The 26,270-nt window shown below is 42.2% G+C and overlaps 1 protein-coding gene across 2 annotated transcripts in view; it reads right to left on the minus strand.

Moving 5' to 3' along the window:
* Nucleotides 1–26,270, minus strand: part of CASR (calcium sensing receptor) — an 84,604-nt gene that overhangs the window by 27,324 nt on the left and 31,010 nt on the right. For both annotated transcript variants that reach the window (XR_012837398.1, XM_075764264.1), the window contains exons 2-4: nucleotides 21,859–22,304; nucleotides 13,132–13,438; nucleotides 8,934–9,815 (exon numbers count right to left, since the gene is read on the minus strand). Coding sequence is in view for 1 of the 2 variants with exons in the window: in XM_075764264.1 (XP_075620379.1) it covers nucleotides 8,934–9,815; nucleotides 13,132–13,438; nucleotides 21,859–22,043 (1,374 nt within the window). In the remaining variant the exon portion in view is untranslated. The remainder of the gene's footprint in view (nucleotides 1–8,933; nucleotides 9,816–13,131; nucleotides 13,439–21,858; nucleotides 22,305–26,270) is intronic.

The raw sequence follows: 26,270 nt of genomic DNA on the forward strand, positions 1-26,270 counted from the left end.
ATTTGTGGATCAAGAATTGCCCAACAGATTTGTAAAACCAGATATCAACAGCGACAGATCATCAGTTCATGGGGAATTCCTCCAGCCTCAGTAAATAGTTCACTGTTACCGAATATGTTCATCAATACTCTGGCAGCAAGTACAAAAGTGCTGTTAGAAAAATTTGCAGTATATGCATGCATTAAGGCAATGGTAGATAATAATCAAGACAAAGCACTTCCCCCAGATCGCTCTCAAACATCTGTGTTTAATGCAGTGCAATTCAGACTTATGCATCAAGGCATAAGAAATTCAAGCCACACGCACAGAAAGGGTACCACATCCTGCAAAGTATTACTGGCAACTTAATGCGATCTTTCCATTGCATGCTGTGGCAAGGAAGGCTAATGTGCATGTATAAATGAGGAAGTAATAAGAGTATGTAAATGTAGGATTTTTTTTTCACTGTCTGGTTGTGCTCTGGCTTTAATATTGCTTTAATACTGAATATGTGCCAAAAAAAAGGATGATTAAATGGACAAGATACAGAAATAAAGCAGAAAACATGTCTTATGATTAAAAACCCACTCTCTTTAAATTATCAAGACAAGACCAAGGAATAATTTGATCAATGTGCATAAATACCATATGGAGAAAAATGATGAGTACTTCATCTGGACTTTTAAATCTAATACAGCAAGGCCAAGTAAGGACCAATGAAACTAAAGGTCAGTTAAATCCCAGCTAGAAATAAGACACAATCTGTGACAAGAGATGTGACCTGCCATGGATCATACTAATAAAAAAAAAGGTCTACTAGTCAGCATGTCTTTGGGGAAAATAAATCTTGCTAAACACAAGTTTGAGTGGCAAACACAGCCCTTCAGAAGTGAAATACCTAGGCTTTACATCCGATGTGAAGCATCCCTTAGCTGGATCAAGATTACTTTCCTGAACGTAGCATAAATTTACATAGTTTATCACACAAAGGGTTTCAAACCGCATGATCATTTGGAAAGTGACTCCACATGAACATTTTTTTAGGTTTCTGTAAACGTCTTGTGGAGAGAGATGGTCTCTGGACAGACAAAGGCAACAAATGGTACAGCTACCGCAAAAGCTAATTGTCAGTGCTGTTAGATGGTATTTTGTACTGTACTCTGTATTCTGCTGTCTTTACCTACAGCCACAATATGAAAGAACCATCATGGCCACCCGGTCCATAATTGCTTTGGTTTTCACTTGTAACAAATATAATATGGAGAAATCCATTGGGTACAATGGCCCAGGGTGCTGTGTGTACTAGCGGTGAAGGATCTATTGGCAGAAGTACTGACTGAGTAAATGATGTTTTAATGCTCTTGGGAGGTCATCATACTGCACAATAACTGTTATGGCAAAGTATCTAAAAGCCCCTTAAGATGGGGCTCTATTTATTAAGTCTAAATTTAATACTAAATAATGAATAATTGTTCAATTATTAAAGCTAATAATAGAGCCAATGGTTTTACTACAAGCTCAGTGTCTTCAAGTAGCATAATTCACATATAATGTCTTGCATAATCAAAATGTGATTGAAATGTCTTTTCCAGGATGTGTTTAATGCCATCTTTACAAATGCATTAAACATCTGTAAAGATGTTTACAGATGTGCAGAGAATGAATCTGTATATGTCTCTCTGCACTCATTTGCTGTTGCTTTCTTCTAACAGCCCATTTATGGATCAGTCTCTTCAAAGTCCCAACAAGGTCTGGAACCGCATCTTGCACAGAACACTGCTGATACTGATTTGAAGAACTGTGCCTTTCTCTAGGCCGGGAGGAAGCCATAGCTTTTGACTGTAAAGTCTTTCTTATTTGGAACTATAGGATGAATTACTTCAGTGCTTGGGTAAGTCGTCTCTCTCTGTTAGAATGAGAACCAACTGAGACTGCACACTTGGTGTCATTTCTTTTAACAAAACAACAATTCATCAAGCCTGAGTTCAATGGTTATTTATAACCTATTCAAGAACTACTATCCATTATAAAAAAAAAAAAAAAGAAGTGTCCTAAGGTTTCCTATAGTCACACTGAGTTGACTCATGCAACTGTTTTGGACATTTAGAATGGGCATCTGTTGCAAGCACAGCCATTGGTCCCATCAATGGTCAACTAAAGTCCCAGTGGATTCTGTTACTGTGTTTGGGCACGTTTCACTCTAACTTAAAACTAACAGTTAAGTGAAGTTTTTTTTAAGTTACTAACTTAAAACTGTTTTTTTCCATTTCCTTTATCAATATAAATTTTGGCCAACAAAGAAATCTCATGTCAAGGCTTTGATTTCTACACTTCCTAAACAACCTTCACGTAATTCCTCCTAGAGGCACAGGTAAAAGTCCTTTCTGAGCAAAGTATTGCTTCTGCTCCAGTGGGGAGATCACTCTTTTAATTCTACAAGGATCCTTTACATGCCATAAAACGTAATTTGTTCTCCTTCCTCCAAACTTCACCCATTGTGTGGAGCAACACCAGTCCTTCTTAGTGCATGAAAGTTCACTCTGGAGACATAACTATGTGGCTGGTTAGTAAAGCATCTGTGAAGATGGCTGACCACCCAGAAAGAAAAGAAATAACAAACTATGTTATCATTATCACACCTTTAAAGTTAGCTTCAACCCTACCTTGAGATAAATGGAAATCAGCCAAGTCAGGCTGGAATTTTTGATAGAAAATTTTTGATAAATCCACTTGTTTCCTCACCTAACTTTCTGAGTGCCTTTAGGAGGCTCTTAAGGTGCCCTTTGTCACCAATTCCATTTGTGAGTAGCATCAAGAAAGGTCAGTCCTACATCCTTTTGTGTAACAAAGACATGCTGTGTCTTAGTAAAAGATGCTGATGTCTTGGTAATTCAAGGGATATATATGATCTGAAGTCACTACAGACAAAGACATTATATGAGCATCTCATGGAGCCTTCCCTAAAATTCCCAGGTTCAATATAGGCTGAAAAACTGACTTCTTTTCCCCAAGTGACAAAGGTACAAATGAGCTTCACAAATATTAGAAAATGCTTCTTTACAAATACAGTTTTTGTTGTAATGCAGCATATAAGTGACTATATTAAAAAGTACTTTTATAAAAAATTCAACAGTTTGGGTGTGGGCAGGAATACTACCGTTTTTATCATCAGGCAGTGTGTACTACCCTGATTCAGAATCTCAGCCATTCTCTACCAAGTAATTAATAACCACAACTCCTTACTTCATGACATAGAGGTTGTGTATTTGCTGCATGCAGTTCCTTCACCCTTTTTCTAGCAACCCTGTTGGGGCAATGGTTCTGTGCATTTTCTGCTCGTGATGTTACAGGCCTGACCCCCACTTGAGTAAGGTCCAGTTAAGTCTTTCTCTTTTTAGTTGCAGAGACATCTAAATAATACTCCATTTATTGTCTGCTTAGTTGAAGAGTTCACAAGTGATGTTCTCATCCGACGGTAAGTTATTATTTCCAAACTGAGGAATAAGCAATCACCTGTTACTGCCCTTGTGGGGAAATAGCTGTGTTTGCTGTATTGACCCACACAGTTCTGTGTGTGGCTCAAGTTGTCTGCCCCTCAATTTGGTGTCCCACAACAAAGGCACACTGGTGAAATGCTTGCTTTCTGTTCATAACAAATATATCTCCTAGCAATGCAGACTAGGTGAGGTTTTGCAGTTGCCTGATATTCAGCAGCTTCCTCTGTCGTCTTTGCAATTATTCCTGAATGACTAATTTTCACACGAGCCTCAGTTAATACCTGTTCTGATACTGTTTCATATTCTATACCACAAAGCAGCTGTTTTCCATACAACATTTTAACTGTTCAGACAGAACTATATAGTTCAACAGACACAAAATTGATTAGATAAGCGCTTAGGCTCAAAGGTCTAGAGAGACGTATGTCATCTAAGGCATCATTCACTTCTTTAAAGCCTTGCAGAATCAGTTTCCAGCCAGATAGACCTAACCTAAATGTAAAGTTGGTGTCATGGTTTCATCTGGGATAGAGTTAATTTTCTTCCTAGTAGCTGGTATAGTGCTGCTGTGTTTCGGATTTAGGATGAGAATCATGTTGACAACACACTGATGTTGTGCTTGTTGCTAGGCAACATTTACACCAAGTCATGGACTTTTCAGCTTCTCATACCACCCCACCAGCAAGCAGGCTGGGGGTGCACAAGCAGCTGGGAAGGGACACAGCCAGGACAGCTGACCCAGACTGGCCAAAGGGGTATTCCATACCATATAATGTCATGCTCAGTGTATAACTTGGGGGAAGCTGGCTGGGGGCTGGGACTGTTGCTTGGGAACTAGCTGGTCATCAGTGGTCTGCGGGTGGTGAGCAACTGTGCTGTGCATCACTTGTTTTGCGTATTCTTTTATCATTATTGTTGTTGTTGTTTTGCATATTCTTTTATCGTTGTTGTTATTATTACTACTATTATTATCTTCCTTTTCTGTCATATTAAACTGTCTTTATCTCAGCCCATGATTGTTACCTTTTTTTTTCCCTGATTCTCTCCCCCATCCCATTGAGGGTGGGGAGTGAATGAACAGCTGTATGGTTGTTTTAGCTGCCTGATGGGTTAATCCAAAATAGCTGGAGAAGGCACCAATCCATTTTTACTTCTTCATAATGCATATCTCCAGCACAGAGGAAGGAACTGTTGGCTGGGAGATGCACAGGTGTAATAAATGACTTTAGGTGTTGCTAGGTGAAGCCACTTTGTATTTGCTTTTATTTTGTGAAACAGCATATGGCAGCTTTTCACTGTCTGAGGCAAATCAGATTTCTAGGCATAGAATAATTTACATGAGCATGTCTTTAACCTGCTAATCTTTAGGACAGCACATTTTTCAGCCTGTACAGCATGCTTTGCCGTGATGCCTAGAAGAGCTATCTCATTTTTCACTCATGAACCTGCCAAAGTTCACAGCCTCCAGTGTAACCACAACCTGAAAACTGTCTGGGAGTCCATCTAAGGATGCCCTGCTCCATGACCTTGTGACTGCACACCTTTGCTGTCTCAAATCCATGGGAGCCTATCTTCCCCATTTAATCGCAATCCTTTTACTGTGAGACAGTAAAGCCCATCAGCTGCTTGTTGGCAATCATTAAGAAGCCCAATGAGTGGGTAGAAACACAGACTCAACTATGTCTGAGGAAAAGATACAGAAAAAATATGAAATAATAAAATTCGCTCTGAAGGACAGATTAGGATCCCTTACTGGTTTTCCTCTTATTTTTTGCAAGACCACCCACTGAAATGAGAGAGACACTAGAGAGGCTCCTGTAAATGCCCCAAAGAGTTATGAATCTTTGCTCAGAGGAGAATTGAAAAAGGAACAGATGGACTTGCTGTTAGAAGTGACCATGGGACTAGCCATGTGAGCAGAAAACAAGAAAATTAAAGAACTTGAGGGACCTAGGAAATCTTATCAAGGAAGATGATAGTAAGAAAAAAGGGCTTCAAAAACCAATTGTTTGAGCTGTTAGGGAGAAACAGGCCAAAGATGCAGGGAATTTTGACAAAGAGGCAGCATCAGTACAGGAATCCTGAGCCTGTGTTCCACCTCTTGCCATACCTTCCCACTGCTATTCTATAGCTTATGGGAGAACCTGTACTTGGGGAAGCCCAGTCCATGAACCAGAGCAACACATAGGATTAGCCCTACTCAATTTAGTCTCCTAAAAAAAATCACAGCCCACCAGCAAAAGAGAATGGGCATCTGATAATCGGGATTTTTTCTGTTGTACTATTTGCAGTTTAATTCTTAGTGCTTTGTGTAAAATTTTGCCTTTTCCAAATGTGACAGAAATTGCTTATATGTTTTACTCTGGACTGCCCTGCACCTCTTTGTTACCTGAACAAAACACCACAAAAAGAATTAATTAATCTGATCTTGATCAATATTGTGCAGGATACAACAGAGGCGCATGCAGAGGATACTATCTGCTTTTTGCAGGAATTTTGCAAAGGTGTGCCCCTGGATTATCTTCTGCCTTGCAGCAGGGTAGGTTCTTCAAACATGACAGCTGCAGGCATGTACATTGCTCAGAATAAGAGCAGCACTGACATCCTATTACAGTCTGTAATTTTCTGTAGAGTACAGAATTGCCAGTTTTCCCATTTTCAGAAGGAGGACTGAACCCCACGTGCAGCTCTGTGCATGGAGTGAGTGGCACGGCTCCTGTCTGGAAGCTGCTCTGCCTGCTCACCAGCTCTGCCTGCACCCGCATCTCCGCACATGCTGCAGCAGCCTGCGAGCTCGGGCTGACCAGTCCCATCTCTAGTGGAGGTGCCCACTGCCAGCTTCAGAGGTGTTGGTAAAACAAAAGGATGCAAGACTGCGTTTATGGACGGGGTCTGTCACAGACCACCAACTCAGAGAAAATGAGTAAGCAGTTTCTTAAAGAAGTAGCTATAAATAAGTAGAGAAGAAAGTTGTTAGTATTTGACATTTCAGCTTGGGAGACACAGAAAAATCCTGTGTTCCCCATGCTGAAGCATACTTAGAGCCTTCTTAAAGAGTAGATGGTAAATTCTTAATAGGAGAATTGCACCCAATTTAACCAACTCGCAGTAATTCTGTGCTAAGCTTTTTGCTGTCCAGTTCAAATGAACTGATCACTGAGGCAAAAATGTTATTTTCATATACAGACCTACACAAGTACCTTCCACAAATTATATAAACCAGTTCCTCCAAAAAAGTTTACATTCTGAATACATAAAATTAACAATTAGCAGACAACAAATAAATAATACATGTTAATGGGATAATGCCATTGAAAAGCAACAAAATTAAATGGTACATAATTAAATTGTGGAACACACCATTTATCCTCCCCAGCCACTGACCCAGCTGGCAAGGGTTGCTCTGGATAGGAGCTCAGGCTAATGGAGACACCAGTTCACCGGGTTCACCTTATCTGTCCCGCACACCACCTGGTCTGTGATTGCAGACACTGTTAGCGGCGTGGAGGGTTCCTAACACCGTCCTCGCTCTCTGACCACTGGCAGAAGTACCGCTGCAAATGAGATTGACTTTAGTAGAAAGGTTTTCTTCTGTCTGGTGGTCAGAGAACCACTCTCTGGAGATGCTGGAGGGTGCATATTTGTGAGATGAACTCATTACCCCTGGCACTGAGGAAAGCTTCCTGAGTGTAATGAGCCACAATGCCTGATATGAAGTAGGTGTGCACACATATTTGGCATTTACCTGCTATTCATGTGTTTGATTTTGAAATGAAGTGAAAAAATTCACAAATATCAAATATGCTTGACAGCCAACACCCCATAATGGTGGTCATTTCAAATACAGCCTGTTTCTTTGTAGCACCTGCTATTCTTATCCAGTTGTGTTATCCCTCACATACTCTTTCTTGATGCTGATTCCCTCCTTTAAGGCAACTATGCATACCCAAAAGCCTAAATCAGCAGGATGCTTTACATTTTGATACAGCCGTCCTTCAGCACCAGACAAGCAACACAGAAATAAGAGGACATTCTTTCCAGTTGTGGAATCCTGAACAACCACCACATTATTTTACTTAGCTATGGTATAAATATCCTGCTTTACTTTCCAAGTTGACAAGGAATAAGGGAACAAATTAAAAATATATTTATTCTGGATCATTTTTATTGACACAGTGAAAGCTAAATCTGTCTGTGACTTTCCCACTTCTGCCAGTATGCTCCTGAAAAGCAGAATAACTTTGAAAGACAGAAACCTCAGAGAGAGCCAGCAATTGTAGGATTCCCCTAAACCAGGGTCAAACCCTGCACTCATCAGCTCTGAGTAAAGTGGTTTCAGTAAACCCAAATCCCATACCTAGAGCAATGCAGGTTTCCCATAATTGCCAAGACAAAGCCTTTTACTTTGATCTGACTCCTGGTTTTGAGCTGACTGAGACTAGACAGGAAGCGAACTGCAGTTCCCACATGCAAATGCTGACCCAACACCTCAAAGTTTGTGGCACGGATAGCCTTCATCTTGGTTGGACTATCCTGAATACAGGAAATTACATGTGCAAACAGGGATGTGATCCTCCTTATATTCATCCATGTTGTTCTGATTTCAGGTATGTTTGGGTCCAAGTTTTCTGTGATGACCAGAATGGGGCGAACAGAATTTGCTACATATTTGGCATATCTTCATTTGATATCCTTACAAGCTAACTCTGTTATTTAAGAATGCGGTAGATATTAAAAAACCAGACTGAATATCACATCAGATAGCACAATCAAACATATGGTAAGGTATAGAGTATTCATAAAGGATCAGGAGACAAAATGCCAAAATACCTTCCATATGCCAGTGGGCAGAACGCATTGAATGAATGTGACTCAGTCGTTAGTATAATTTTATCAGTTCACCATCAAATCAAAGCAGCTATCTATTATTTGCCCAATAGCCACATGTTATTTTCCTTCATAACTCAATCTGCTTTAGTTTCATCCTATATAAGCTTAAAACTGTGGAAAAAAAAATATGGCCTGTATGGAAAATTGCTGTGGGATTGCAAAAGATGTAGAGCTTGCCAAAGAAAATGAACTCTAAAACCTGTTTTCCTTGTTTATGTGCTCTCTGCAGGCCCTCTTGTTTACGTAAGGGTTCAATATATGATCAAGTTATCTTCCATCAGCCAGGCTGTGGTAATTGTCTGTGTGTGCACTTCTGGCCCCGTAGTGAATGCAAGAAAATTCAACTTAGTTTAAGCGCTTTTAACTGCAGGCAAACCTAACACAACTTACCTTACATTCCCTGTGGGGTAGGAGAGTGCACCTAACTTGCACACAGTGATATGCTACATCTCAGGAGCCTGACACTGTGTCTGAGACCCAGGATTGTGAAAGGCACCCTAAGAGCTCCGAGACAGCTTGTCTTTTTTCTGCAAGTATATTGCACAGGCACACAAATGAAGGACTTACCTGCCATGCCTCAACCTTCTTAATGTCTGCACAGGATCCGTTAGTGAAGAGTCCTTTCCCAGGGGTACAGGTATATATATCCTGCAAGGCGTGGGCAATAGAATATACTGCCAAATACACATTATAGGATATCCGCAAGTGCGTGTAGTCCATGTACGGTGTCTCCACGCTGGTGATGTTCTCATCCCCTGTGCATGGAGGTCGGAAGGCAGCTGTTCCATTTCCAGCTCCCAGTCCCTCTTCATGGCCCTTGTAGAAGGAAGTTGAAGCTGGAGAATTTTTGGACCCATCAGGGAGATAGCAGTTAAACGTCTCCTCCCAAAACTCCTTGGCAAAGCCGTTGTTGGTGGACTTCTTGGGATGCACCTTCTGCAGGAACTCACGAAAGCCTGGGATCTGTCCTGCCTTCAGTGCAAACCCAATGGTGCTGCCAATGACACGGAAGAACTCCGGCATGGCTATCAGGGAAGAGCTGGCCCAGGCCTCGCTCGCCAGCCAGATCTTTCCAGTGATGTTTCGCCTGACAATCTCTTTGATGAGTGGTTCCAGGTCTGGGCCACTGGAGAAAACAACGATCACCCTTGCTGTGGAGTTCTGGATGACCTCCACCACCTGCTGGATCTCCTCTTCGTCTGAGTACTGGGAGATGAGCTCACTAAAATCAATGCAGATGTCTCTCTCCTCTGCCTCCTCCCGAAACTTTTCAATCCCTGGCCGGCCATAGTCATCATCAGCTGCAATTGTTCCTACCCAGTTCCAGCGAAAGTACTCGATGATGTCTGCCATTGCTGTAGCCTGATGCTCATCATTGGGGATTGTGCGGAGGAAGGACTTGAACTGGTTCTTATTGCTCAAGAGACGACTGGATGAGGCATAGCTGACCTGTGAGAGCACAATGAACAAGCAAAACGCACCATGAAGTGAACTGCTGGGGATTAAATTGCCTACATTTATCTAGCATCACTGTCAACCTGTGTAACCTTGGATGGTATGAAGGGAGAGCTGAGCACCACACTGGCAGTCACATACTCTTAGCTTGTGGTTGCACATGATCCACTCTGAGAATCTGTATATTCTTGTAGCAGTGACTGTCTTACAGAGGCACACATACAGGAGCAGCTGCTCGGACCCGAGAGACTGGAGCAAGCTCGTGTCCACCTGTAAGGTCAAGGATCTGAGGGAGAGAGACACTGACCCTAGCTTGGAGGAATGGCAAAGAAGTGAGCCATGGGTGGCATGCACGCATCTCGCTGCACTTCCTGCCAAATCCAGAAACGAGAAGAATGTATCTTTTAGATAAACGAGGGCAATGCACATAATTCAGACAAAATGCAGGCTTCCTCTGTCCTGAACCAGACATGAGACAGCAGGCTGGTATTGCCATCCCAGACCTATTCTGAAGAGCATTGTTTATCTCTCCTTGCCTCTGTCCCCATCCTTAAACAGGCTTCATCACACACCATATGTGTGTGATATACAATCCCTGCCAATTGAAGAATGTGATGTATATCAGTCGCCTCGACCCTGCAGAGTGTTAAGGTAATGCTGGTCAATACTACCTTAGAAGTATTTCCTGATTGCTGGCCAGAATCAGCAAAGAAGTCAGTAAGCATTCCACACTCCATAAGCCACTATGTTTTACAGTAAAAATGGGATTTTATTTCCTTTTCTAAAGCTATCAAGAAAGATTTTTTTTTCCTAATTAGAACAAGTGCCATATGCTTTTAAGATATAATTTGGATTTTCTACAAGTAGGAAGAAAACCATAAAACCCAGAAGAGAATAGTTTAAAGATCTGGTGAACTTTTAAAACTCACTTATCTTTGCATTCTGAGATTGGGATCTGAATTCTTTAGGACTGACTCTCACTTTGAAAAAGTCTTTTTTTTGTTCATTTTGTATAAAGTGGAAATTTACAGAAAACCTTATCTCTTCCTTAAACTCTGGCATTTAATGTTTCTGCAAGAAGAAAGGAGGTGTCCCACTGTAGTTTCAAGGGCCACAGGAGCAAATACTCCTTTCACAGAGCTATACTCTCCCCTGAACAGGCTCCTGCCCAGTGCTACTCTCATGTCCTAAAACCTAGTGCCAGAGGGTACAGGCAAGGTACTTCTCTCCTGCATGTGTTATAAGGGTACACTGATGTGAGATACTGAGAAACAGAACTGGAGTTGTAACATTTTCAGTTTCTATGTCAACGGAATGAGTAATGAGCCTTACATTAATTGTAAAATATACCTCCAACTTGTACTGAAATGCAGGGTCTATTAAGCATGGATTTGCTAATGGCCTTGCTATAAATGGCAGCGATAATGTGTATTCTAATGCTGCCCAACAACTCCCAGTTTAAAAGCCGGCTTTCAGTTGTCATACTTCAACCACCTGGCTGAGATATCGTTCCAGAACTGAACCTCCTGACATCTACCTATTTCAGCAACGTCTAGATAAGACTACTGCCTCCTAGCACAAATGCCGTTCCCTGTTCAAAGGGAAAGTCTGAGAACTGCAAACATCACTTATCTTCAGTTCAACCCACCAACCCTTCTCAGCTGCGCTTGTTCACCTAGTAATGCGATGTGCAAATTAACAGTACACCTTAAAATGCCATCATGGTGTTTATTACATGCCACCTTCCAATGCTACTCTGGGCAATACCTAGGTAGCATGTATTAGTCTCAGTTTAAACCATTCTTGCCCTGCTCAGAGACCAAATGTCCATTTTTTCAGATACTTGTGAGAGAGTCAGACTGATAACATTAAGTAGACAAGATATATTACTGTGCACCAGGCAGACAAGAATCCTTCCTTCTTCATTTGTGGTGTAGATGGGAATTGGAGCCCTGACTGAAATAAAAATATATCCTCTCAGGACAGACTGAGAGTGCAGTGTGACACAATCTTGTTACAATGACTCCTGTGAGCTCTGTCACCTGTATTTATTTTAGAAGACGAATTGGAAATGTTAGGCTGTACAAGGCAACACATAAATGGATAAGGCTAAGCACTTTTTCCAAAGTTGTCTTCAGGGTGGAAATCTAAAATCAAGAGCAACAACATTAAGCTATAATATGCCAGTCTCATAGTCTGCTTAGGGCAACAAGTTTGTTAAACAAAAGGATGGGAATGTGGATGCTGGCACGGGCCCCAGTAGTCAGCAGACAGCAAGAAGGACGCTGCAACACAGGAGCTGGCACGACTACACCACCACGCAGATGACCCCAGGACAAGGCGGGGCATATGCACATGCTCTCACAAACTCTGTTTTGCCCTTTTAGGGCAAAAGAAAGGCAGGTCAGCCCAGAAGGAACCTGCACAGCACCTGATCAGCAGAAGCAACAACTTTACAGATCACCTATTTGAATGATCAGGAGATGCTGAGAGACCAGGGAGCAGCTGGCAATGACTGAGCTCTGCCTTAAGTGGGCTCTGTAGGAGTTTGGCATGACTAGACAGTGACCATGGTGAAGTAACATCACAACTAACCTGTCATCAAGGCTGGCAGCTGCCAATGAGTCACCTAAATTACCTGTGTTCACAGACTAAACCACTCTAGAGGACTCTAGTCCTCCTCTACTAAGTTGCTGTTGGCTGAAAGTTGCTATTGGCTGCTTTGTAACCTTTGTGTTTGGGGATTGCAAATTGCTAGCAAGACATATTTCTACCATCAGAGACCCCCTACATCAGAAAACCCCTACGTTTTGTGTTGTTTCTCTCCTTGAGGTTCTACTGGAAATGCCAAAGATTAAACAAGCCATGGAGGCTGAACTCCCCTTGAGACCTTCTGGTGTGCAGTTAGGATACATTGGCAGAGAGTGGGATGGAGAAGCTGACACAGCCACTGCACATAAAATACATTTCTGGCAAATGTTAGCCTGAAGACTTGTATCTCCGACTAAAAAAATACTTGGTTTGATTTGACATAATAAGTTTGGAGGGAAATAGACTGCTTTCTTTCATGTAAACTGTTGTTCCACTTCAAAAGCAAGTTCTTCTCATTGTTGTGTTGCCCCTCAGCCCTCCAAGGATGTATTTGTACAGCTAGGGCCATTGCATTTCTAAACCTTCCTTTGTTTGAAACAGAGATGGAGCACATAAGGCAGCAGTGCAGTTCCCTGTCCTGGTTCTATAATGTACTTAAAGATCCCCTCCAAACAGCAATACTCCCAGCTGTACCTAAACAAGAAAAGTCAACGCATACCTGAGGTATGTAAAAGAGTCCCAGCAGATTGGCCACAGCAGTAGAGATGCCAGAGCCGGTTGCCCCCACGACTGCAATGGTGGAAGGGATATGTTCTGAGCAGTTGCAGAATTCGTCCAGGTTCAAGGAGTCTATCTTGTTCTGGGCCACAAAACTCAGTGTGGCCTCGAGGGCTTTAGAGACTGTATTGCAAGTGTCAAATATCCTGTATCCTAGGGTCATGTTGGGAAGGAGAGTTGGGCTACTGTTTATTTCTTCTATGGCAAAGATCATAGCCTGGAGCCAGCGGAAGCCTCGGAAATTATACCTGGGGGAGCAAAAATAAAAATAAAATAGAGTGAGAAGGAGGGAAACAGAGGAGGGAGACCAGGACTGAGACAGAGTGAAGGATTCCAGATACAAAAGGCAAAAGCAACTTATGCAATTTCTTGCATCCTAAATTTGGAAAGTTTTGCTTTTGTGTTCAGTGGTTACAGAAGAGCTGTGTATATTCTACAAGGTTTTGTTCTGGTTTACAGCTCTTCAGTTTGGGAGCTCACTTCAGAGGTCATGAGGATGAGATGAACTTTTCTAAGTCCTCTCAAGTCTGGGAAAATTGAAAGAGAGCATGCCTGGGGTGTTGGCTCTGGCCTGTCCCTTCTGCTCAGTACCCTAAACCTGGATCTCATGATTCCTAAGCAAATACTCTGACACAAAGCTACACCTACTCAGTTTCCTTCCAGGCTCCTCTGACATGTTTCTGAATGCAGATGGCAGTGTCTGCTAAGCCTGTGCTGAGTGTGATGCTGCCAGGGACTTGGGGCTCAGGGATACTCGGTGTGTCAGCTCCTCGTGGCTTTAGGCAGGCAGAGTGAGCTGAGACGCAGCACTGGCGTGCCCCTGGCTGCACAGGTGCCTGGGAGCTCTGCTCAGGGAAATTTGGCCTGACATCACACACTTCACACAGTGAGAGAGGGCACAGTCAACCTGTTTATACCAGAGAACAGAGACAAGCTATAAATGTAAATCCTAGCTTCCTAACTTGTTAATTAGATACTTAAGTGTCTTCATTAAAGGAGTAACTTTTTTCTTTTTTATAGTGCTGTCGTACATTTGCTTTAGACACAAGCTCAGAAGATGCCATCAGAGCTGGCCTGTGAAATTGAAATAGTGTTTTTTGAAGCCTCCTCTTGTCTCTAAAATGGAGCAGCTGAGTTTTCTGACTCTCTCTCAGCTGTGCATGGAGCTAACCCAGAGTTGGGGAGTGGTAGCGAGAGTGTGTGGCAGGACCTAGGAGGCCCTGTTTAGACCATCACATGAGCTGGCAGTGAAGGAAGCTGATGTGGGGTGAGTGAATACTTACCCAAAAAAGACAGAAGCTTTTTCGTGGAAAGCAGCAGGAAGAAAGTTGCTTTGATATGTGTTACTCTCAAGTTTTACCTACTGTGTTTTCTCCTGTAAAGCTGCAAAAGCAATCAGTTGTGTGCCTGAGAAGCTGACATGTTTTAGGGTAATTCAGATGGAATGGGAGAATCTTTCGTGAACTGAAATGTGTCCTTCCTTTTAATGCACTATATAGGTCCAGACAGCAGTTAGTTTGCAGTTTTCTGTTGAGTTGTGGCTGGAAATGGGAAAGTGTCAAAGCTGTTATGCTTGAGATTCATTGGAAAAACTGATGGGCCCCAGAACTGGAAAAGCCTGGGGAAATAGCTTGCCCAATGACAGATTCTATATGAAATGGTAAATTTTAGGTTTCGCGTGAGTGTTATTGTGAAACATTTTGAGAGATGTTTCCATTACAAAGGTGAAGATTTCTAAAGGTAAGCTTCATGAAATCATGAGCTTCCAATCTCTGAGATACATGACCTAAACATTTTTTATTTGCTGGATTAAATTAGTTTCTTCCAAAGCTGATGTTAGCCATGTCTAACTTCTTTAAAGCTGAATGAACATAGCCACACTACTTCCACTCTAGGAGTTTTATCTGATTTATCTGGGATCAGAAGTTCTAAAGATATCACATCTAAGGTTTACCTTTAAGTCTTAAAAACTTATTTATTCATTGATTCAACTTCATTTCACCTGCTCCAGACATCTTTGGCCAACTTCCAAATGAGGTTCTGCTCTGAGGCTGTATCTCAAAGACCAGACAACATGGTTTCATTACAAATCTCTTCAAGCCAAAAAGTCTGAGGCCAATAAAAATCCTTAGTTATAATTTATGACCACAGGGACAACTATCTATTTTAAGAGCATGCTTAAGAAAATGGATACCCTTTAGAACACGTGAATACGGATTACTTTTAGAATTTGGTCATTTAGATTATTTTTTGCTCTAGTTTCAAACCATTGAGGAATGAGATGCAATGGAAGAGCTCTGAAATAAAAGGACAAGTCTCAGAGTGAATGAGGCAGTGAGTGTTGTGCACAGAGAAAAGTTGTGCCGGGCACACCACACTGCCTCATGTGGTCAGTAATGCTCGCTGGGATGAATGGCAGCAAAGAGGGGTTTTGTGACACTTCTTCTTAAAAAGCTAAATGTATTTACAGATTTTTTAATTAAAATGAAAATAGGATTTGAAGCAAGGAACTATATTCAGAAATCTGAAAGCATTTTCTATATTTAAAGGGAAGACTGCTGAGAAGCTGGAAAGTTCAAAGGTGGAAAATAAGCAGCCTCCAAAACTTATTTTCTGCCACTCTGAAAAGCTTCACACAATCGAGTATGTGTAACAGTAAATTTAAGCCTGCTCATATTAAATTATGCAGGTGGAGTATGACACGGAATTATTTTGCCTGCTTGACAGCTTAATTCTTTTTAAATGCAACAAGGTGGTATCTTCAAAAGCAGTGAGAACCGGACTGTCTTCTCCCTGACTTCAGCGAACACGTTTGCCATTTAATTCAGTAGATGCAGGCTAAGGCCCATGATGCACAATTCCTGTTATTTTCCTTTCTGACATGTGTTCCCGATGAATGTTTATTTACAGCATAAGGCCTGTACTTCAGGTACTTGAATTTGGATTGGCTTTATTTTGGCGGGGAAAGGAGGGCAGGGGTGTCTTCTGGGAGCTAGATTCCAAAATGTCTTTGAAATGCTTTTGGTAATTTACCTCAAACTAGCCTGGGCAGGAGACCTGCAGTTCTCTTCAGTTGCACCTCTGCTGATAGCAGCATCAGCAGATCAGGGGAAGAGGATCAGATGGGATGGAGACAAACATACCTTTCTCTGTCTTCTCTAATACCTGATAGAGCTTCAGACAAGGTCTCATTTTGTTAACTGATACAGTGTTGTATCAGTACTGTACCAGAGCTAACACGGATATGGTCAGATGATGGCAGTGCCACTAAACTAGTCTAAATGAAGCAACATTTCATGATTCCTTCAATCCTGTGAATGGAAATTGTGTGGATAAATTCTCTTCCACTGTACTGTAAGACCCCAGCAAGGGGCTGCAGATAGGCTCCTCTTGGCTTGCTGTGTACATGAGTGATGGGTAAGAGCAGCCTTTGAACCTGGTAGCAGGTCACACCAATCCAGCTGACCTCCTACATAATGCTGCTGCTGTGACTACTATGACTAGTCACTGCAATGCTCTGTCAACGATGCAGAAATTTGACTGGTAATTTCCATGAAGAAACTGCAAAGGATTTGCTAACAGAAGCGAACTTTTCATTAGATTTCCAGAAGCTTTAAATAGCAACTGATATTTTCTTTGTGGAAAATAAGCAGCCTCCAAAACTTACTTTCTGCCGTATTACTTTACAGGTACATTGGCATAGACTTGTATTTTAACATTTCTGAGATGTGGTGCTATGAAAAGTGGTCATTAAGCTTTAAATGAGAGTTTAATGTAAATAATTCAGTGCCCAAAGGTGTAGATAGGAATTTTTATTTACACTCAGTTCTTTAAATGTTTCCCCTCTCATGCCAGTTCTCTCACCTGTCAGAGTATGCAACCCACTGATCTTTCTATTCCCAGGCAGGAGCACAAACAGGGAAAGAGCAATCAGAAACAATTCCTCCACAAAACCTCATCTTAATCTTCACATCTCCAGGGGACTGATTATCTTTGCAGCAGCCCAGTTTGCTAGATAGTAAACTCACAAGATCTTGCTGATTCCTGTAGGTTTCTTTTTAGTTGGTATAAATGTGTCTACCCAGGGGTGCTCAGGATGGCTTAAATGTCTCAGTGAATGTTACAAAGTAAGGGCGTATAGCCTAGGGACATAAGCTCACTGCATGGATTGAGCTCCCTGTAGCAGACAGACTGGATGGAGGTACAGGGAGCTCAATTTGTCTGTGTGTTTCCTTGTCTGGGTTGGTTTGAACAGCTCATACTGTCTGGATCCAGCAGGGAAGCTAGTCCTGATCCCTGTTAGCCTCCATAGAGGAGCAATTTCGTGAATTCACGACTTTAATTTATCAAAACCAAATAAAAAGCAATAGAATATGAAGGAAAAGAAGAATCCTGTATCTGACAGGTACTTTTATTCAAGAATGGTGGCAAAGCCTGCATATGCCTCTTGGCTCATGCCAATATTCCTCTTTCTCTAGTGGTTGTATGCACATACTAATTTCTCTGTCCTCTCTAGATTTCCAGTACATTAATTACATGTTATTGCTGCTACTACCACTGCTATTACTAAGCTATGCAAAGTGGAGACCTTCAGTCATTTGTTGGATTCCTGCAGTTGGTGTGTATAACGAGTTGCTTACCACTCTTACAAGGTAGGACTATGGGTAAGGGGTATTGTGCAAACCAAATAAAATTTAAAAAAAAATTAAAAACTAAAATTCAGAAAGTGGGTGGAAGAGAAAGAGGAAAAGGAAATAATTTGGTTTTAGAGATGAAGTTCTAAATATCATGTTATGCATTCAGTTCTGCAGTGGGATTAACAAATACATCCACAAGGGGTAGAATTAAAATTCTTTGCTCTCTCAGATGGACAGACAGAGTCAGTGAGCTAAAGTGTCCCGGAGCCATGCTCTGTGAAGTCCTGCGCTATGAGATGGGGACGATGTCTCACCACAGTTTCACAGCCTGAAAAGCTAAATGTCACAGTGTGGGATCTTGGCTAGATTGCTGATTAGAAGACAGGGAATATGCATTAAAAATTATGAACTAGTGACATCATATTGGCAACACTGTATGCTAGCTCAGTAAAGATATGTCCTCACTGCAAACAGTTCATTACAGTGAGAGGAATCCATGGGAGGAATCCATGGGTACCACCCATCGGTGCAATAATGCTAATAATAACACCAACATTACCACCACCACTACTGCTAATCTACCTGAAATCAATAAGGGACGGAGAAATCAGGTTAAGAATAGGCCTCTGTGGGTGCTGACAGGGAATGAGGGTCAGGGGTTGCTTGTGCTGTGCTCAGCCTCTGCCTCCACTGCAGACATCAGATATGCATCAGCAAATGTTATACGGAAAGTTGCTGCAACAGCACCCGAGGCATACAAAGACAGAAGGTGTATTTATATCAAATGCAGGATACTTGATTGCTTAAAGAATAAGACATGTAAGTATTTCTGAAACACAGGACACAAAATTGCTCTCACTCTCTGTACTCCTGTCTGACATTTGGTGAGGCAAAATCATGAGTAAGTTTTCACTTTGGACTCTACAACTCGGTGCTTAAAGTGTGAAGATGCATTTTCAGTAGAATCAGCACAAAAAGAATGGAGAACAGATCATTACTATTCTCTTTTACTTTCACTGCTGAGTTATGTATATAGTTTTCCAAATAATTGTGTGCAAGATATGCACAATAGGTTCAGGCTAGTATGTATGCTGAGCAGGGGAGAAAGGTGCCATGCCACAAGAGTATGAAAAGTGAGAAAACTGAAAAAGTGGAGAGAAAACTGTCCTACTCATTTTGAGAAGCCCTGTTTGGGAGCAAAGATATGGCACTGAACACAACCAAATGTGTGGGAAGATGCCAAACAGCACAGATCAGGTTGAACAGTCCTCAAAAAAAAGGAAAGCCACCTTATCTTGAATTGTTTGATACTGAACTCCAGAAGAGACATGGGTAACCACTCACAGGGTTTCAGTGGGACCTTTAGGTCTTCTCTTGGTTTCAAAGCAAGGAGCTTGTCGTATGGTCTGATGGCTTGTTGCTGTTGCCACCTAACAGAGGAGTATAAGGAAAGAGAAAGGATGCCCACATACTACTAGAGTGACCTGGGTCTTAGGTGATATGAGACGCACATTCCTACGTAATAAAAGAGATTAAAAGCTGTACACAGTCATCTAAAAAGGGTATAAAACTGATTAGCCTCAGCTTTGAAATGATACAGCAGTGCTGGAGAAGGCTCAGAGAAAGCCAACAAGGGCAGTCAAAGGTATGGAATAGATTCAGTGCCTTTGGTTTGACCGGGTACAGCCATGCTTATGGTCCTCTAGTGGATTTCTCACCTTGCAAAAGTTTTTGACACTACAGAATTGGGGAGATTTTACTTTGGAAAGAAACTAGAGCCTATGTTTTTCTTCTTCCCCCCGAAAATATGAGTTTGCTCATTCCAGACTAGCCACCTACCCAGAACTGAGGAATATTCATGTAATTGATATTCATGACTTGAAGAATGCATTGGGCTCTTAGAGTCAGCATGCTCAACCCTGCCCCAAGCTACTACCTAATCATGGACTCCAAAACCAAAAAGGACTACTATGGTTGTGTTGACAGATCTCTGTACAAGATCAGCCAGAGGAATTTTCTGACTTAAATCCTGCTTAAAATAGAAAATAGTTTCAGGAAATGTACCAATAACAAGGAATACATCATAGCACATGAACTGTCTGATGGATTAATTATCTTCATCACTAAAATCTGATCGTCAGTCTCAAAAAGCCTTCCCAACCCAATCTCTTTTGAATTAAAACTTTCCTGGAAATGGACATTTTCTAGTAACGACATGTGCAGAGAAGGAGCTTCCAGTCATCTCTGGTCCAATCATCCCCTTGTTCCTATTGTACTTGCTGCTACTACCTCTGCAGCTAAATCACTGCCTTTCATTAAGTATTCTCTCTCTATTTGCATTATGCTACCAACTCACAACTTATCCATTTCCTTGAGGGAGTCCAGGAAAGTCCTCTTTAGTCAACTCCTGTCTTTGGCACCTACAGCTTCTTGGTGCAGGGGTAAGAGGAACATAGATTTTACCCAGGCAAATTTCAGGTGGAGTATGCCTTTTAGCAGATCCAATGCCCCCCAGAAAGATCTCCCATTGTGTCCTTAAAACAGCTGGTCTGGCTTTTCAGGATTTGCCAGTTGTTTGGCAACCATGCACTGATAACACTCATGGGGGAACATTCTCTTGTGATCTGTTCTAATAATTTGACTGTGTCAAGGGAGTCCCTGAGGCTGACCCAGCACTGACAGAAATGAATGCTGTGTTCAGTTTGCAAATATCTGCACTGTCTGGCTGCCACATGGAGCAGGTGAAGAAGACAACCGAGCTGAAAACACCCATTGCTTTTCAGCATTCCACTTTTAAAGTGCCACATCCAGGAGAGATAAAAAATGCTGAAACAAGCTGAAAGAGCTTCTTGCTCCGTGAAGCAGACATTCCACATACATTTAGTTCATGACTTTCGTGTGCACACACAGAAGCAGCCAAAAGAAACCCTGTTTAATTACACTACTTCCTGTGTGCTCCCTGTGAGAGCATCTGGAGATGATCTCATAACCTAGATGGATGTGTCCTGCTCAGTGTCTCAGTAGGAAACCGCACCTGGAATCTGTAAGCACAGCAGGAATGCTGTCAGCCATTCCTCATTACCATCTGCAACAAAACTGTACTAGATCCCACCCTAAGATGAGCAGTCCAAGTAATTCCAGATATGCAATTTTTCACATCTGATTACAAAAGAGGTCCCATAACATTGAAGTGTTTTCCCATGCATGGTCATGACAAAATTCCACATCCATTTCTTGTATTTTGTTTATATGACATTTCAGTTGCAATCAGTTTCTGTCACACTTTCCAACTGTGTATTTGTGCAGGGTTAAAAATTCCTCATGTTTCATCATAAAAATGGCTATGCTTCAATAATAAAAGGATTTGTTTTCATGTGGATTTCTCCCTCCAGAGTAAACTACCAAAGACTTAAGACAAAACCTATATGCACTGTTTACACAGAAAAGGACTTTGGGTGAGGAAGCTTGGGTAAAGAGTTCAAGTCTGGGACTCTGTAAAGGTCCTAAAGAGACATCTATGTGTTCAGTGACCTATCTCACTTTCATCTATTCACTTGTTCAGGCAACTAAACAGCTTGTAAAGTCTTAGAAGATGAGAGGCAGAACTGGAAAAAAAAACCCCAAAATTTGACTTCTAAGCTATTTTGCCATGCATGACTGTAATCAAATTAACTTAAGGGCTCTATGGGTTATTTTCCATCCTTCTGCTAGGAAAGGTAATTTTCAGATACTATTCAAATGCCCACTGTGAATGGCCAGATAGATCAGCATATTTGTGTTTTGGCAGCTTTGGATAATACAAGGATTGCTCTCTTTCCCTGTCCAAATATTAGTTACATTACTGTGTAACAGATGCACTTCCTGTCTTTACACACTTGTCTTTTCTGTTATGTACACCAAACCTTCCCATTGCCTCTACAAGCAGCAGATCACAGACTGTATTTACACAGTGTATAGCATGTCACCTGGAGTCGAGAAAGGTCAAGACCTCCCCACCAAAACTTTTTATTTTCTCTTTTTTTGTGGCTTACCTTATACACTCCACTGATTCTGGTCTTGATTTTAGATCCTGGTCTTTAGCAGCCACTCCAAAATGAATGGGGAACAATCCTCCGAGAATAATGTCTCCCTTTTTCTGTGCCCGTTGGTTTGGCCCATAGGCAGCTGTGTTCCAGGTAAATAGCAAAAGAACCAAGCAGCAGCTATATAAAGTCATTGTTCCTCCTTTCACCAGGGAGTTATAAGATGCAGAACTGGAAAAGGTGATATAAGAAAATAGATGTGCTAATGTCTAAGGTTTTCCTTTCCTTAATACAGCACAGAGAGGATTTGGGACACATGTCTGCAGGGAGATAAGCAACAGGGTGGGAGCCACAGTGCTGGTGTTTCTCCCTCCGTCTTCTCCATTGCAAAACAACAATTCAGCAGTCCTTCTTTCTTCATAACCAAGGCATTATGGAGAGCCCATCTCTGAGAACTGCAAAAGAAAGACATGAAAAGTGATCCCAGCTATACACCAGGACCCCACACTGCCACAGTGGTTCTGCATTTTCCCATCAACTTCTTAGTATGCCCCATAGACACCCCCACTCAACATCCTGTGCAGGACACATACCAACTTTGACAGACACCCTAGTGATGCCAGCCACACCTCCTCAAACAAGTGTCATGGATTCTCTTGGATGCCTAATTCTCTATCATATGTGTGAGATGGGTGTCTTTCCACCATCTTCCTATGGTTCTGCCTGACTCTGGTCACAGGAGACCCTGTAAAACTTGTGATCAGGCCTCCATGAACAGAGCACGCCATGAGAGACTCGGATGGGCAAGTGGGGAATAAGGAAGCATTGAATGCAGTAAGAATCAAACTTTTCTCTTAAGCAAAGAACTATGATGATCTTTCAGTGTCGGTCCATCCCCTCCTTTCCACTGATCGTTCTTAACTCTCTGGTTTGAACTTATCCTTGCTAAAAATGAAACAAGGTCACAAGAAAGGCTTCTTTCACATTTGAAGTGAGGATGACTTCCAGGGAAGCATTTGAAATCAAGATACTTCCTCATAATAAATCATGAAGGCTTGAAAGGTTCGGTGATCATGTCATTGCAAGCTTAGCTGTCGAGCTTTGAAGCCTGCATCCTGGGGATGAGAAATATTGCAGCTTCTCTGTGCTCAATACATTTTCCCTGCAGCACGTCTATAAGCCTGCCAAATGAAGAACTAACTTAATTACGGCATATGAAAATGGCTACAGGGGAGGATGTAGCACAAAAAATTCATAATAAACGGCTCTTCAGCCTATTTGGAATAGGTCTAAGAACTAGTAGTAAAAATTCAGAATAAAATTCAGAACAGAAGCTACACATATGTTGCTAATCCTGAGGACAGTTAATTTTTGAAGTAAGTCATCAAGCATTTTCAAGTGCTGAGAACCTTTTTATGAGGATGACTTATTACACGCTAGATGTACCGATACAGGTTTGATCTCTGCCTAGGTCAAAAAAGGAGCTACTGCAGGGAAACATTGTGATCATGGGGATTCTTCTAGTAGCCGGCCATAATGATTATGCATGGTCTGTGACCACCAAGTATTTGGAAATCTTTCACCCATTTTTGTTAAAAAGAAGGTCCAGACGCAGCAGTCAATGGGAGAAGAGAGACAAAGCTCACATCATTCTCATGCCTCTGCGGTCAACACACTTAGACAGCTGGGCATATACACTGCACTTCTCTGTGGTGGGTCCACTCTAAACTATTCTTTGGTCCTGGCTTGAAGAACATTTTTATTGGCAAGGACAATCAAATCTTTGGCTAGAGATCAAAATATGTCTAGGCAAACAATTTTGTACCAGGAAATCTGGAGTCACACTGAAAGATTTTGTAGGAACATACTGGTTTTCATATGAAAAAATAGGTATTTCATGTTCGCAGCATTTAAATGACTCAATCCAAAGTCAGAAACTTCCATTTTTTAAAAACTTGACTATTAGGTTCCTACTGCTGAGTGGGGATTTCAACACTATCCTCAAAATCTAAAACATGGACATGAAATATCCAGCTGCTGCTGACACTGGCAGCCAGAAATGACTTTGGGATGTTCCTCTGGCAAACAACTGGAGTTATGTCACACTGCTCTAGCCAGGGTGCAATATAGTCTGTCACTTGTGAGCACGTTGTCTTAACATCTGACTGGTACCTTTTACTGACAAGCCTCTGGTATTGGCATGTGGCCCTTTGATATGATGATGACAGAACTTTAACCAGAGCCAGGACTAGGAGGTGACAGAACAGTGTGACAAGGGAGTTTGTGGAAAACTGTCCCTGAGCTTTTGGGTTCTCATTTTCCCTGGCAGAGGGATGGTGGCTCTTGATTCTTCGGTGCCCAACAAAAAAAAAGGAAGGAAATACATTCCGACTTTTCAGGTAGGGAAAGGTCATCCTCCTCCCACCACTTACGGATTCAAAAAAGTAAAGAAAAAACATATCAGACATTTTCTAGGCTGATGTTTTCTCTCTCCACCTGGCTGAGGCTAAGTCTGCCAGGTCCTATAGGATGAATTACTGAAAGGCAAACAATCATTGCAGTCAGCTGCAGACTCTTTCCATTCTGTCCTGGTTCACAAAGCCCTCCTGCTATCTGTTGCCTCACAGAAATATCTACAATCACCTACAGAATGGGTGTCTGGTCTTGTGGCAGGAAGACAGACATGTGGTCTGCCTGCTGCAGAAGGCGGCTAGCCTTCCTGTGATTATAGCCAGGTAGCTGGTGAATGTGCAGCAAGCTCAGTGTTTCAGGAGCGCATCAGATTTATTGTAGATGGGGGAGGTCAAGCATACCATGCATGCTGCATACATCTGCTCACTGCCTGAGTGAGAGTACCACTTAGGAAAGTTTCCACACACATGGAGAACCATGGCATCCCTGCCACTGCTCTGCCTGTCCTTCTTCCCAAACACTGCTCACATCAGGTAGCAAGGAGACATGTAGTCAAACTCTTCTACTATTGTCAGTCTGTTCCTTGCTGCCATCTTTCCAAGGGCACTGTCCCAACAGTGGGCAAGCCGATAGCATGGAGTCCCTGAGAGAAAGAGTTGCCTGCTCCTCAGCTGAACTATTTCACCCATTTTGCAGTCTGCTCTTCAACCATGTCCAAAGGTGGGTAGGGCCCCTGTGAATTGCTCTGGGGTGTGCAAATGCTCTGTGAGAGACAAGGGCTGACAAGTGAGGTCCATCACATGAGCTCTGGTCCAGGTGGTCCCAGTGTGAATGACACATCCCAGTGGTGCAGCTGATTGCAGTTGCCTCCTTGCCTGCTTCATTGATCTATCTGAATAGATACATCTCCCGCTTAACCACCATTTCTGTCTGGCACAGGCATGAAATGCTATGCTGGGAGGTTTTTTTCTTAGAAGTAACTATGAGTTGAACAATATATTTTTACCCTCATTTTGATTAGCTTCTGTGCATGTTCCAGAATGAGCAGTCACAAGAAAATCAATAGTAGGCCAAAATTGGGTCCTCTTCTGAACAACTCAGTAAGAAATAGCAGCCAAAAAGTAAGTAAAATGCTCTCCTGAGTAGCAAAGTGACATTAAAACCAAGGAAGTAATGCAGCAGTATTATTAAAGTCAATTTAAATATGCTTGCAGATAGTGTTGGCTCAGATACACCTGTCCAGTGTAGCATATAGCACATATGGAAGCAGCTCAGAAAACCAGCAAAAAAGTTGTGTGTCTAACCGATTTCATGGTTAGAAAGGTTGGCACTATTTACATTAAGAGAGGACACGAAGGAAAGGGAAGAGCAGAAGAGATCTGAAATGATAAACAGTACATGGAGCCTGATGCAACAGGCAGGAGTTCATGGCTGACACTTCTGGGCAAAGGGAAAGAAGAGCAATCTGGAGCTTTGGCCAGAGGCAACCTTCTGTGGGAATCCCTCTGCCTGCATCTGCTAGAGAGCGAGGGGGACCAGGGGAGCTGGCATCACGGGTACAGCAGTTGTACTAAGGTGGAGCATTCCTGTTTAAATACTGCCAGGTTTGAGGATAGTATGAATAAAATGCTGCTAATCACATGTGGTAAGGAATGGACAAACCCTGCTGTGCCCAGACCAAGGGCAGGCTGGGGGGTCACCCCAGCCAGCAATGTAGCCTTGCAGGAGAGCAGGGAGGAGTCCTAGGAAAGGGAAACAAGAGGAAAAGGGATCTGGATTTTAATTTCTTCAGTAGTAAAACCAAAAACAGGTAGGAAAAAAAAGCTGATACAGTGTACTGAGGTGACGGCCAGCACAGGTGGGGCCAGTACTAAGAGGTGAGATGTTAGAAGCAGGAAGAATAATTTCTGAAGAGAGGCTGCAAAGAGATGGGATGGTCTGACTAATGCTATTTAGCCTATGGCATCCCCTCTCTGCCTCCCTCCCAGCTGGCATAGAGACCTGGGGGA

This window comes from Balearica regulorum, chromosome 1, assembly GCF_011004875.1.
Source record: "Balearica regulorum gibbericeps isolate bBalReg1 chromosome 1, bBalReg1.pri, whole genome shotgun sequence".
Classification (NCBI taxonomy): domain Eukaryota; kingdom Metazoa; phylum Chordata; class Aves; order Gruiformes; family Gruidae; genus Balearica; species Balearica regulorum.